Raw genomic sequence first — 13,976 nt, forward strand, 5'->3', positions numbered from 1 at the left:
TGCGCTGCTCTTGGTAGATTGCGTTAGTCATTATGGAAATGGCATTTGTAAACTTTTCACTCCCATCTGCGCTTTTTTGGCTTCTAATGAAGCTGTCAGCCTGCATTATTTCAAGTTAATTTTAAAATAATTATGTATAACGTCAGAATTCATGTTGGAAAATTACATTACCCATGATGCTGTACAGAAAATTTACACCAGAGAGTGAAAACAAGCAAAACCTGCCAAAAGATCTTGTAAGCTCCACCCACTCCCATGAAGCACTGCGAATTACCTAATCGAGTTGATCTGATGAGAATGCCATTTAATATTTATATTATATTTTTAATTACTTATAATTTACAAAACAGGCAGATTCCATTGAAAAGGCAATGTCTTCATTTAGACAACAGTCATTTACATAAGAGCTTAATTTACACAAAGTTGGATTAAAGAAAATTGAATAGCCACTAAAGATGTCTCCAGTTCCTTAGGATCAAACAGCATTAGATGATTACATTAAAATAGTGTAAAATCAAGTAAAAATCGCTTGGTCTCACAGTACAGGGAGTGTAGTGCTGTTGGACACATCCGTTTGGATGGTGCTACAAGTGTGACTATTTAAATAAGCGAGAAGGTAAGTGTGGGAGTCAAGTGTGTGTGTGTGTTGACCGTGTGGGTGGTCAGCGAGCTGCACTTAAGTGAAACCGTGGTTGTTTCAATATGTGCGCATGTTAGTCAAAACTCGGTTCATGAGAGTACATATGTGGGAGTGTGCTTGGGTATCCCAGGTTTGATGAAGCTTGAGTTAGTATGTGTGTGTGTGTTTAAATTGTTTCTCTATGTATTGTGGTCATGAGTGGGAGTCTGTATAGATAGAAGTCTCTCCGCAAGCTCTAGGACTTCAGCAATCTTCCTCTTCACTGCTTCTCTCCTCTTCAAATCTACATCTCCTAGCAGGAGAGAATGAGTAATAGAAAGAGAAGAGAAAAAGGGTAGAACAAAGGGATGTTGTGAGGGTTTTTTTTCCTTCTACCATTTCAATATTTTGCATTGCATCCAAAAAGAACTAATTTCCTGCTTCGAGGAAAAAACATTGCATGTAATGTCCTTGTGTTGAGAGCTACTCTGCTCTTTCCTCTCAAATAAATTAATCACATCAGGGTCATTCTGACCACAGCAAATTGGCATTTGTATGATTTAGGGTCTGTAATCTGAATATGGGGCCAGGTTTTCAATTTTATTTAGATGGAAAACAAGAATAAAAACTATGTTTATTAAAACAGTAATGTTTTGGTCATGCAATTTATTAAAACACTGCTGTTTTTGTTTTTCAAATAAATAAATAATTTTATTCAGCAAGGATACATTATATGGATCAAAAGTGATAGTAAAGAGCTTTAAAATGTTTTTAAATTTAAAATGTGTTGGGGGTAACGCATTAAAGTAAGGCGAGTTACGTAATCAGATTACTTTTTTCAAGTAACTTGTAAAGTAATGCATTACTTTTAAATGAACAAAATATGTTTTACTTTTTCAAATAAGTAATGCAAGTTACTTTGTTTTCCCATTTACTGACTGACAGCTCTCCTGTCCCCATGTTGAGAGAAATCATGAGTAAGTGCAGATGCGTTGTGTGCTGTGTATAAACAGGATGCTTATTGTTACTCTAGAATCTAGACTAATTGTGAACACAAAAAATAGATTCAATATTTCTCTAAATGACAAACAAGCAAGCCTAGATGAGAAAAAGTAACTAAGTAACACAATTAGTTACTTTTTTAGGGAGTAACACAATTTTGTAAAGCATTACTTTTAAAAGTAACTTTCCCCAGCACTGGTTACAAATTATTTCTATTTCAAATAAATGCTGTTCTTATGAACTTTTTATTCATTAAAAGAATCCTGAAAAATACGTATCACAGTTTCCAAAAATATATTATTCAGCACAACTGTTTTCAACATTGATAATAATCAAATGTTTCTTGAGCATCAAATTAGCGTATTAGAATGATTTCTGAAGGATCATGTTACACAGCAGAGACTGGAGTAATGATGCTGAAAACTTTTTCCATCACAGGAATAAATTCCATTTTAAAGTATATTCAGGCCCCATTTACACTAGTGCGTTTTGTTTTAAAATGGCATATTAAATTGAAAGTGATCCTTGTCTATACTGGCGTTTCCAGTGTTTCAGAATCTGTTTATACTACACGGCCGAAAACGGGTGTCACATGACCGTTCATGCACACTGGGCATCAGTGTTGCCAAGTTGTGGTTTTCCCGCAATATTGGGCTACTTTTACACTGTTCCAGTGGGTTGTTCTTCATGTCCACGGGTTGAAGAGACCCAAATAACATGATATTTACTACTGGAATGCAACTTTTACCTGGGGAGCTCTGCCAAAACCCCCTGAAATGTGATTGGGCTGGTTTTGGGATAGTTTTGAGTAGCAATTGGGCGGGTTTTGTTGTGAAAACCTGGCAACCCTGCTGGGCGTGCGTGTAAGTGTAAGTGTAAACAGTTGCCTCCTGTGCATGTAGGTAGCTGCAGTATAAAAAAAAAAATGCAGAGTTTAACTTCACAATGACTGCTAAAAATGACAACAAAGCCAGCAAAGATTGCAGTTCAGTCTCCATGTTATTGTTTACACGGTCGCCAAGGATACGCAGAGCAAACGTGGGCAGCCTCGCCATCGTTTTCAAAAGTCTCCGTTTTGGTCCGTTTATACTGAAACGCAACCCCGGCGTTTTCAAACTAAAATGGGGTCTGCTTTTCGAGGTTTGAAAACATTGGCGTTCAGTAAACGACAGGCGTAACCGTAGCAAAACTTATGCGTTTTAAAATGAAAACGCACTAGTGTAAACGGGGCCTCAAATATAAAAGTTATTTTAATTTGTAATGATATTTCACAATATTACTGAAACTTTCTAAAACATAACAAAAGTGCATAAATTTAAACTCAATTTTGTGCACACGTGTTACAACTTTAAGTTAATTAGTCACACTGGAAATGGAAGGTCAAGTCAAACACATGCATTCTGGGATACTATATTCCCAACAGTGTGCTTTGTTGAATACAGCACATATTAACAAAGGTAGCGTTTAGTTTTTTGGGGATTCTGTTCATACAGTATATATACTGTGCACTGCAGTTTGTTAGTATGCTATCATAAACAGCCATTTGTCATACCTTGCACTCCTTTCATAAATATATCGACAGCCATCCTGTATCGTTGCACTGCTGCACTGTAATCACCCTCTCTCTCTCGTTCCTGGGCAGCATTCAGCTCTTCGTTGGCCTGGTGCACATAGCTCACATCTCCACCAGACTCAGTCCCATTTGGACCAGTTAGAGGGACAGACAGGAGTTCAGCATGGCTGGGTGATCCGTATGGTTGATCTGAGGCATTGAATAAGGTGATAAGAGGGATGTTTGAATAAAAAAAAAATTGATGAGTCACACTGTAGACTTTCCTACCTTCTTTGGCACATGGGTCAAAAATGGCAAGATCTGTATCTGAAAGCGGAGGCGGAGCCTTGTCTGAATGTTCCTCCAATCCAGAATCAAACAGCAAATCAAACTCCTCTAATTGGTCGACTGGAGAACCTGGAATTTCAAGCGAGGCATCTGGAAGATGAAAAGCAGGAATGGACCAATTAGCCATGATTGAAATCGAACAGAAACAGGATAAAAGACTTGGATAACAAACTAACGTGTTGTAGCATCTGTAGCAGCAGCGCACTGGTCTGTGCCGTTACTCTGATGTGTTGTTGTTGTGATGTCAGTGTCTCCATCTTTTTCTGTCAGTCCCAGTATTTTTATTTCTGCTTGTGTTTCTTGTGTAGGGCTGCTTTCCATGTCACTGAAGGCCTCAACTGCTATCTCTGGCTGGGCTAGATCTGTCAGTCTTTGGTTGGACTCCAGCTCCTGGGCCTGGATAGGAGCATCTCTTCCCATTCCTCTTCAGCCAACAGCTCAGTGTTCCTCTCAGGAAGAGGAATAAGAGGAGGCGGAAGAGAAGTGGAAATGGCTGCTGTCTCCAGTGGTCTCCTCACTTCTCCTCCCTGACAGAGGAAAAAAGAACCAAGCAGATTACCAAAAAAGAATCATTCACAAGATGCACAATCAAACAAATACAGCACACAGATCACATATGGACAACTTTTATGGTACTTTATTAGTGTTTTTTTCATTATTTTAGGATTTTGACCATGTCACTGCCTATTATGAACTCTGACAAGAGCATTATTTCTTTTATGTTCCAGCTAAAGAACTCGTGAGGATGAGTAATTGATAAAAATAATTGATGACCTATATGCATACATCACCAGTAAAAAAAATGAAAAGAAGTTTTTGAAAGAAGTCTCTTAGGCTCAGTCCGAATCCGATTACATGTGTATTCTGGAATTGATCTAAATATTGGAATCTGATCTAAATTATAGACTGTCCACAATGTGTATTGCAACTGTTCGGATCAGATTTGTGTTTCCCATGGCGTTCTTCCATTTTCCGGAATATATGCATTGGTTTCTATGGCAATGACAATGGCATTGGTAGGTACACGCCAAAAACAACACCAGCAACATGGAGTGGTTTGCAATACAGATGTTGCTTTTTTACCACATGACAATGTGTAGCCACCGCGCTGGACTACTGCGTCATCTGAAGCAGCGGCAGAAATGTTATGAGCAGAGGCTGGTATGAGCAGCTTATTCTGTGCTGCAGTCTCCAATGGTCTCAAAACATGTCATTATATTTTCATTTTCTGCTTGACCGGCACTTTGCAACAACACAAACTTGTTTCTGTAGCGATTATAGGGATGTTTTCTATAACAACATCTGAGATGTTTACGTTTTATGTAGCGTGAGAAAGTGACTAAAAACGATAAGAGTGGTCAGACTGAAATACATTTGAAATCCTATTTAAATCTCATTCAGGGTTCCCACTCTTTCATGAACACCAGATTCAAGGATTTTCAAGGACTTTTTAAAGCACTGTTTATTTTATATCAGACACCTATCAAATTCACATCACATATGGAGATGACGTTGTTCCAAGCCTGTTTGAATTTCACTGTTCTGCTGAACACAACGAAATATATTTGGAGGAATGTCAGTAACCAAACAGATCTCGCCCCCCATTGACTACCATAGTAATTATTATTATTATTTTTTTTTTTTTGAGAGTGCGCGCTTCGGGTGTATTGCTCAGAAAAGCACGTGTCAGAGCATCACGCAGATAAAATGTTTAACCGGCAAGGCTTTAAAACTCATGCAAATAATACACTTTTGTGATTGTGAATAACTGCAGTGTTCCGTGAGTGTAACTCTACCGCTCTGTTAACGTGATGTGAATGCGCCAGGACTGCAACTGGCAGAAAGCACTAAAGCACGATACAAAAAATATTTCTTCAAAAGCAGATCGTGGAGACCTTTTAATCGTCCATGATCAAAATCGCACACTATAAGAATGTTCATTTCAGACACAGCAAGTGTCACAGCTCAAATGTCCAAACCTCGCCTAATAACAAGCGAGGGGAAGTACCGCAATGGAAAACACTCTGAAACTGATGGTAAAATAATATTCCAAAACAAATATACTAGGAATAAGATGGGCATCTTATAATTTTCACAAAATTTATTTCAAATTTAATTCAAGGACTTTCAAGGACCAATATTTGTTTTCAAGTACTTTCCAGGCCTTGAATTCATGTGTCTGAAATCCAAGTACTTTCAAGTGCTTTCAAGGCGCATGGGAACCCTGCTCATATGAATGTAACTCAAAATGGATTTGTAAAAATAACATTTAACTTTTGCTGTTCACACCTGCTAAATATTGGATGATTGGATTTCAATCAGATATGCAAAAAAATTTGATTTTGACTGACAGTCTGAATGAGACTATATTCTCAGCAAGGCTGCATTTATTTGATCAAATTCAGTAAAAACAGTAATATTGTGAAATATTTTTACAATTTAAAATAACTGTTTTCTTATATTCCAAAATGTAAATTTATTCCTGTGATTTTCAGCATTACCTTCATTCAACAGTCACCATTATCCTTCAGGAATCATTCTAATATGCTGATTTGGTGCTCAAGAAACATTTCTTATTATCATTGTTGAAAACAGATGTGCGGATTAATATTTTTAATATTTTTGTGGAAATAGAATTCTTTTCAGGATTCTTCTGATGAATAGATTCAAATCAACAGTATTTATGTGAAAAAGAATTTTCTGTATAAAGTATTTGTTTGTTTGTTTGTTTTTAAATCTTAGTGACCCCAAACTTTTGAATTGTAGTGTACAAATTTTTGTGGGAAAAAAATATAAACATAATTCAGGCATGAAACTCTAACAGAGTGCTGCTGACTGGTTCTTCCAATGCCATGGCATCAGCCAATCAGAAGTACTTCCTAATCCATGTAACCATATATATTGTACCCTAGCCTGTGATCGCCTGGCTGCGCAATTATGAAAACTTCTGTTATCCATCCTCCTCTCCAGCGCCACCTGTAGACATCTGCTATGGGGTTCTACCATTTTCTTACAGCAGCCTGTCCTTTTGTTTATTTTGACTAAGCTGAACAAATTCTTGTATTTGTTCAGCAGCAGCAGCAGCAGCGTGGCTGATCTCATCTGCCAAAATCAAGCCTATGTACACTGAACAAAATTATAAACGCAACACTTTTGCTTTTGCCCCCATTTTTGATGAGATGAACTCGAAGATCTAAGACTTTTTCCATGTACACAAATGGCCTATTTCTCTCAAATATTGTTCACAAATCTGTCTAAATCTGTGTTAGTGAGCACTTCTCCTTTGCCGAGATAAACCATCCACCTCACAGGTGTGGCATATCAAGATGCTGATTAGACAGCATGATTATTGCACAGATTATTGCCTTAGGCTGGCCACAATAAAAGGCCGCTCTAAAATGTGCAGTTTTATCACACAGCACAATGCCACAGATGTCGCAAGTTTTGAGGGAGTGTGCAAATTGGCATGCTGACAGCAGGAATGGCCACCAGAGCTGTTGCCCGTGAATTGAATGTTCATTTCTCTACCATAAGCCGTCTCCAAAGGCGTTTCAGAGAATTTGGCAGTACATCCAACCGTCCTCACATCCGCAGACCACGTGTAACCACACCAGCCCAGGACCTCCACATCCAGCATCTGCAACAATCGGTTTGCAACCAGCTGCTGCAACAATCGGTTTGCATAACCAAAGAAATTTCTGCACAAACTGTCAGAAACTGTCTCAGGGAAGCTCATCTGCATGCTCGTCGTCCTCATCAGGGTCTTGACCTGACTGCAGTTCGTCATCATAACCGACTTGAGTGGGCAAATGCTCACATTCGATGGCATCTAGCACTTTGGAGAGGTGTTCTCTTCACGGATGAACCCCGGTTTTCACTGTACAGGGCAGATGGCAGACAGCGTGTATGGCGTCGTGTGGGTGAGCAGTTTGCTGATGTCAACGTTGTGGATTGAGTGGCCCATGGTGGCGGTGGGGTTATGGTATGGGCAGGCGTATGTTATGGACAACGAACACAGGTGCATTTTATTGATGGCATTTTGAATGCACAGAGATACCGTGACGAGATCCTGAGGCCCATTGTTGTGCCATTCATTCATGACCATCACCTCATATTGCAGCATGATAATGCACAGCCCCATGTTGCAAGGATCTCTACACAATTCCTGGAAGCTGAAAACATCCCAGTTCTTGCATGGCCAGCATACTCACCGGACATGTCACCCATTGAGCATGTTTGGGATGCTCTGGGTCGGCGTATACAACAGTGTGTTCCAGTTCCTGCCAATATCCAGCAACTTCGCACAGCCATTGAAGAGAAGTGGACCAACATTCCACAGGCCACAATCAACAACCTGATCAACTCTATGCAAAGGAGATGTGCTGCACTGCTTGAGGCAAATGGTGGTCACACCAGATACTGACTAGTTTTCAGACCCCCCCCAATACAGTAAAACTGCACATTTTAGAGTGGCCTTTTATTGTGGACAGCCTAAGGCACACCCGTGCAATAATCATGCTGTCTAATCAGCATCTTGATGTGCCAAACCTGAGAGGTGGAAGTATTATCTCGGCAAAAGGAGAAGTGCTCTTTAACACCGATTTAGGCAGATTTGTGAACAATGTTTGAGAGAAATAGGCCTTTTGTGTACATAGAAAAAGTCTTAGATCTTTGAGTTCAGCTCATGAAAAATGGGGGCAAAAACAAAAGTGTTGTATTTATAATTTTGTTCAGGGTATGTGGTTGAAATAATCCACTCTGAGAGTTGGTATGACTGAAATATATTTGTCTTACCCTGAAGAAATCTTTGAGCTGAGGGCTGTTGTACAGAGCAGGAATGTTTGTAGTGAAGAGCAGCATGGCCTCGGCTGCTTTCCTCCTCTCTTCAATCACAGCCTCATCAAAACGCCCTGTGAGAGCGAGAGACACGGACAAAGAACGACAAAAGAAAGAACAGAGAGAGCGGTGGGGGAGTTAGAGGAGTACAAAGAAGCTGACTTACAGCAAATAAAGCGAAAGAGAAATAAAGTGGCAAAATTGCCACAAATGTTTGCATCATGTGTCAGCATTTTCATTGACCTTACCAAAAACCTGCGCTCTTGGAAAAGGGGGAAACTCTTCTAGTCGTCTGAACAGGTTCCTATGAGTGTAGGCCAGTTCTCCATGTAATTTCTTCAGCTCTGAGTACCTCTTCCACACCACAACCTGCCATTAAAACCAACAATGAGTCCAATGCAACTCCAAACATGTGCGTATTCAAACATACAGGAATGATCATACCTCTTTAACATTCTCCGGCTGTGTCTTTGATACAAACTGTGGAGAAAGTGATACGTTAAACCACATTACACCAAAGGGAAAGGATTTAAAAGGGCTGATTATTTTAAGCATGAATGGGGATGGTGATGAGATTGGTGCATGAGACACTGAAGTCACGGGATCTCATGCCAGATTCTTTAAATCACGAGTTTCATAGCAAACCAGATCAATCAAACGAGGCTAGTAGTTATTAACCCTCTGTATAATAATTCTTTAGCCTAATATATATGTCTTTTGTATTTATGAAGCACAGTTTATTTGATGTCTATGCAGTATTTATAATTCCTCTTTGTGATAAATAGATGTAAATATGATCATGTAGTATATTATAGTGCTACTAACCCTTGCTGTTACTTTATATTCCGTGTGTCCTTTCTCGTGTGTGCGTGGATCTGTCACAGTGAAGAAGCGGTAATATTCTTCTGTTTTAGACTTTCGAGACATCACTGTCAGAGAAAAAAATGTTTAAATTAGAAATAACATAAATATGAGGACAGAATCAAGCGGTCGTGACTGGTACTGCGTTGGACTGTTGACAGTTTGGAATAGTTACTTCCTGCTTTGTGACAGGCGCATGCGCAAACTGATTACGTCTCTTCAAAATAAAAGTCATGTTGGGGTAAGTCAAGATTTTTGTCTGTGGTCTTTTCGACGAATGTGCTGATGAATGATTTGTAGTTTAACAACATGTACAGAACACACCCATGTATATTTGTATTAGATACACATGATAAATCAAGTTTTACATGAAGACAACAAGCTGCCCTCTTTTCAAAACCTTTTTGCTTTTGAAAAGAATAACCTAATTTCGTGACTATAAAAGTGCAATGTATTTATAGCCTATTCAAATTATATTAAACCAGTGTGACCCTGGCATTTAGTGAAATAATTAACAGTGTGACTGTCAAAAATAATCATTTTATACAGTGCCTATAGAAAATCATCATACCCCTTTGAAATAGTTACTTTATTTTTCATACAGCCTGAAATCAAAACCCTTTCCAAAATAAATATATATATATATATATATATATATATATATATATATCAGCTCTATTTACACATTTTGCCTTATAACAAATAATAATAATAATAATAATAATAAATACTAGAATAACAGGGTTGGAAAAGTCAGTCCCCTGATTTAATACTTCTATAAGTATATAAGTCCTTATTTAGTTTTTTTGGCACACCAAAAATATTCTCATCGCTTTATAATATTAATATTGAACCACTGTACTCACATGAACTGATTTAAATATGTTTTTAGTACCTTTATGGATCTTGAGAGAGGAAATGTCATTGCTCCCTATGGAGGCCTCACTGAGCTATCGGATTTCAAATAAAATATCTTAATTTGTGTTCCGAAGATTAATGAAGGTCTTACGGGTGTAAAATGGCATGAGGGTGAGTAATAAATGACATTATTTTCATTTTTGGGTGAACTAACCCTTTAATGGTGGTAATTAAAGCTAAAGGTGGCTAAACGAAGTATTAAATCAGGGGACTGATGACTTTTCTAACCCTGTTTTTCTATTTTTTCAGTTTTTTCATTAATTTTCAGAATTTTTTTTTTTGTCATTACTTTGATATTGTAAAGAAAAATTTGTAAATAAAGCTGGAAAAGTTTTTTTTATTATTATTTCAGGCTGTACGACAAATAAAGTAACTATTTCAAAGGGGTGTGATGATTTTCTATACACTCTAAAAAACAAGTGCTATTTAGCACTAAAAGTGGTTCTTGGCTCGTAATCATAGGGGAACCACTTTTGGTGCAATGTAGCACCAAATCTTTAAAGGTGCTCTACAGCACCTTTGTCACCTGGTGTTATGTAGAACCCATAAGAGATGCCAAATCACATTTTATTTCTTCAACAAAAATGGTGTTAAACAGCACCAACAGTGGTTCTTTGGCTCGTAAAGAACCTTTAAAGGGGAATAACTTTCTTTGTATGGCAGTGGTGCTATATATCACCTTAACCACCCCAAAAAACCACTGAAGAACCACCGAAGCATCAAGATTTGGTGCTATACAGCACTTAAAGTGGTTCCCCTATGATTACGAGCCAAATAACCACTTTTAGTACTATATAGCACCATTTTTTTAGAGTGGGCTCTGTATATTCAGAAAGTATTTTATGTTGCAGCCTTATGCTAAAATGCATTTGTTTGTTTTTTTCAAATCACTACACTCCATACCCCTTAATGACAAAAACAGTAATATTATTATTATTATTACAAAAATCATTATTCTTCTCTTTCCAGCAGCAATAAAAACCCATCTGATTGTGTGCCACTCTGATCATCTTATAGGGACCAATGGAAAACTCATTTCCACTCATCTAAACTACATTACATGGGTCTTGTCACTCTGAAACATTTAGTCATCTGTCACAAAAAAGTAAACAATTCTGTCTATCTCAATAATGGTGCTTACTTAATATACGTATATTAAACCAAGGATGAGCTGGGCCTCATTTACATGCCCAGCATGTGGCCCATAGCGCTGGCATGCCCACCTCTCCTTTGTAAATGTTAATGGCCACCCACTGAGTCAACCAAGTCTGAGTAATTGCCCTCTGAGTTCTCGAAGTCCTGGTTCATGTGGGTTCAGAGAGGGGTGGCATTTAGAGGTGCACATTTGTCTAATATAAGCCACACATGAGTATCAGATTTGATCCGATAGACTGGACCTATATATATATATATATATATATATATATATATATATATATATATATATATATATATATACTGTAATGCAGTCACCCATATCATCAGAGATGGAGGATGGTGTGAAGTAATGACTAAGCAGTCCAATTAACATTTGAGTCACTTCGCATCATTAATTCCTCCTTCTAAAGAGGACCTCATAGTGAGAACAAGACACAGAAATGCACGCTTCTCCAAATCACAAGTGACACAACATGCCTTACTGGGGCATGATAGTATCATCACTCAGCTATAATTAAGATCTCACTAGTTCATTAGTTCCTTACCACTGAAGTTGAAAAATACTTTCGCCTGTCAAACACAAGTATTTTTATGTTCTAGATGATCAATTGTTACATGACATATTATTGCAAATAACATTGATTAATTAATTAATTGATACGGCTTCTGATGTAAAAGTTAACACCTGTGTGACCTTATCAAACATCTTTCCTACTGGGTCTGGGAGTCCCTCCCCTCGCACAAATGTCTCTTCACCCTTTACCCCTGCTTCTCTACACCCACACAACCACCTTCATCATCCTTCGTGGTTATGTTTCGACCAATAAGTTCTCTCTAATCGACCCCAGAATCCCACCTTTGGTGCCTATATAAGCTTGTCATCCTTAAAGCACTCTAAAAGGCAGTGTTTTTACAGCTTTAAGATGTTCTCCCCGTTACAGGTGGTCGTGGCGACTCTATCGGTCTCTTTGCTGCTGTGCAGCGTCAGTTCAGCGCCTAGAGGAGACCTGCTGCTCCAGCTGTTACAATCTGAAGTGGAACCCAAGGAGAATGAGGTAGAACACATGCTTTTCTACAGTTAGTTTTGATGGTCACGTCTGTGTGGATTATAAATTATGGTAACACTTTACAATAAGGTCCCAGAAGTTAATGTTTTTTTAATGCATTAGCTATTTAAAAAATAACAATGAGCAATTTATGTGTAACAGTATTTATAAATCTTTCTTCTTTTTTAAAAAATACAAGCGCTTATAGTTCATTTTAGCTCAGGTTCATTAAATTATTTTAATTTTAATAATGTATTAGTAAATTTTGAAATTAACATTAAAAATAATGAATGCTTTAGAAGTATTTTTCATTGTTAGTTCATATTAACTAATGTAACTAATGTTAAACGTCACTGAAATCCTAGCCATATAGAAATATCTCCATATTTCGTCATTTTTAATTATTTATTTCCCCCCCCACCCATAAATCCTTACTATTGGTCACCCTGTGAGTGTGTTTTTATATGAAATTAATGAAAATGAAAAGTATTTTTTTTAAAAAAACTAGAGCTTGTGACTAAATCTCGTAACTCCATTGGCTCAACTGTCAGTCAAATCTCATAACTTTACTCCACCCGCCTCAATTTAAAATGAAGTGCGGTTTGGACCGTCTTTGCTTGTATACAAAAATATTAAAGTAATAATAAAGAACTGGTTCTTTGCACAGTTTTCTTTACACAATTAACACTAGGCTATATCAACTTCGACAACGCGGTGTTTAATTATATAAAAAATAATTTAAAATAAAGTAAAAAATACATTTTTTTTTCCATTTTCTGAAAAGTAGCGTTTATGGAGTACGTTTCCGTTCAACCTTATTGTAAAGTATTACAAAAACAGTAACATGCACAAGTTCAAATTATAGTTTTGTTTTTCTTTTTGACCTTGAAATACCTTTTCTGTCTTCAGCTTCAGGATCTCTCTCGTTTGCTCCTTCTGAAGCAACTTTTTGAGTCGATGGCACCTGAGGAGAAAGATGCTCTTGGAAGCATTGATGATGTTGATGTTCACAATGAAGTGGTTCGCCAGATTCCCCTCTCCCAACGAGAACGGAAAGTAGGATGCCGGAATTTCTACTGGAAAACCTTCACCTCATGTTAGTCAAATTGCTTGGTAAACAAAAACCTCAACTGAAACCCTACATTGTCATAATTGTGTAGGCGTCAATATTAGTTGATGTTTTAGAGGATTTCTGGTCATGTGCATTTTTGCCTTATGCCTGTATCATGGATTGTAAAAACAAAACTATAATGTCTTCGGTTTCTCCTTCTCTTTATGATACCATCTGTATTTAGCAAAAATGTTCTTATTAAAATTCAGCAGCACGCATATTGTTAAATAACAACTGTTTATACTATTCCAGTACAGAGAGTTAAATTCTTTTTGTCTAGTGTTTAATGGACTTGTACACACTGTATGGTATTAAATATTTGTGTTCTGGTACTATCAAGCTTGATAGCAAGTGATTATATGATTTCAGTTTAAATTAAATTGAAAAAATCTTGATATAGATGTGTTGTGTTGACCTTGCAACAGTGTCATTGGATTTGCTAGTCCTCTGTAATAAAGTGTGATCAGGGAAACTGTATTCATGTGTGATTGGCTTTATGTAATACAAAAAGCAAGCACACAAAAT

At 37.5% G+C, this 13,976-nt stretch overlaps 2 protein-coding genes across 3 annotated transcripts; one reads left to right on the top strand and one right to left on the bottom strand.

Moving 5' to 3' along the window:
- Positions 1-303: 303 nt before the first annotated feature.
- Positions 304-9,321, bottom strand: snx15 (sorting nexin 15). The gene is given in 9 exon segments (XM_048185788.1): positions 304-932; positions 3,174-3,383; positions 3,462-3,611; positions 3,698-3,940; positions 3,943-4,048; positions 8,316-8,431; positions 8,606-8,726; positions 8,802-8,837; positions 9,183-9,321. Coding segments are annotated over 9 exon segments (1,197 nt in total). The 5' UTR covers positions 9,285-9,321; the 3' UTR covers positions 304-819.
- A 6-nt stretch (positions 9,322-9,327) lies between these two features.
- sst5 (somatostatin 5) lies at positions 9,328-13,928 on the top strand. Of its 2 annotated transcripts, none has more exons than XM_048185789.1 (3): positions 9,328-9,459; positions 12,236-12,349; positions 13,250-13,928. In XM_048185789.1, exons 1-3 carry the CDS (start codon positions 9,328-9,330, stop codon positions 13,439-13,441), a joined length of 438 nt encoding a protein of 145 aa, XP_048041746.1. In that variant the 3' UTR covers positions 13,442-13,928. The 2 variants fall into 2 exon arrangements, with proteins under 2 accessions (XP_048041746.1, XP_048041747.1); XM_048185790.1 differs by lacking the exon at positions 9,328-9,459 and adding an exon at positions 11,750-12,155.
- Positions 13,929-13,976: the final 48 nt, after the last annotated feature.

The sequence above is a fragment of the Megalobrama amblycephala genome, linkage group LG3, assembly GCF_018812025.1.
Source record: "Megalobrama amblycephala isolate DHTTF-2021 linkage group LG3, ASM1881202v1, whole genome shotgun sequence".
NCBI lineage: Eukaryota > Metazoa > Chordata > Actinopteri > Cypriniformes > Xenocyprididae > Megalobrama > Megalobrama amblycephala.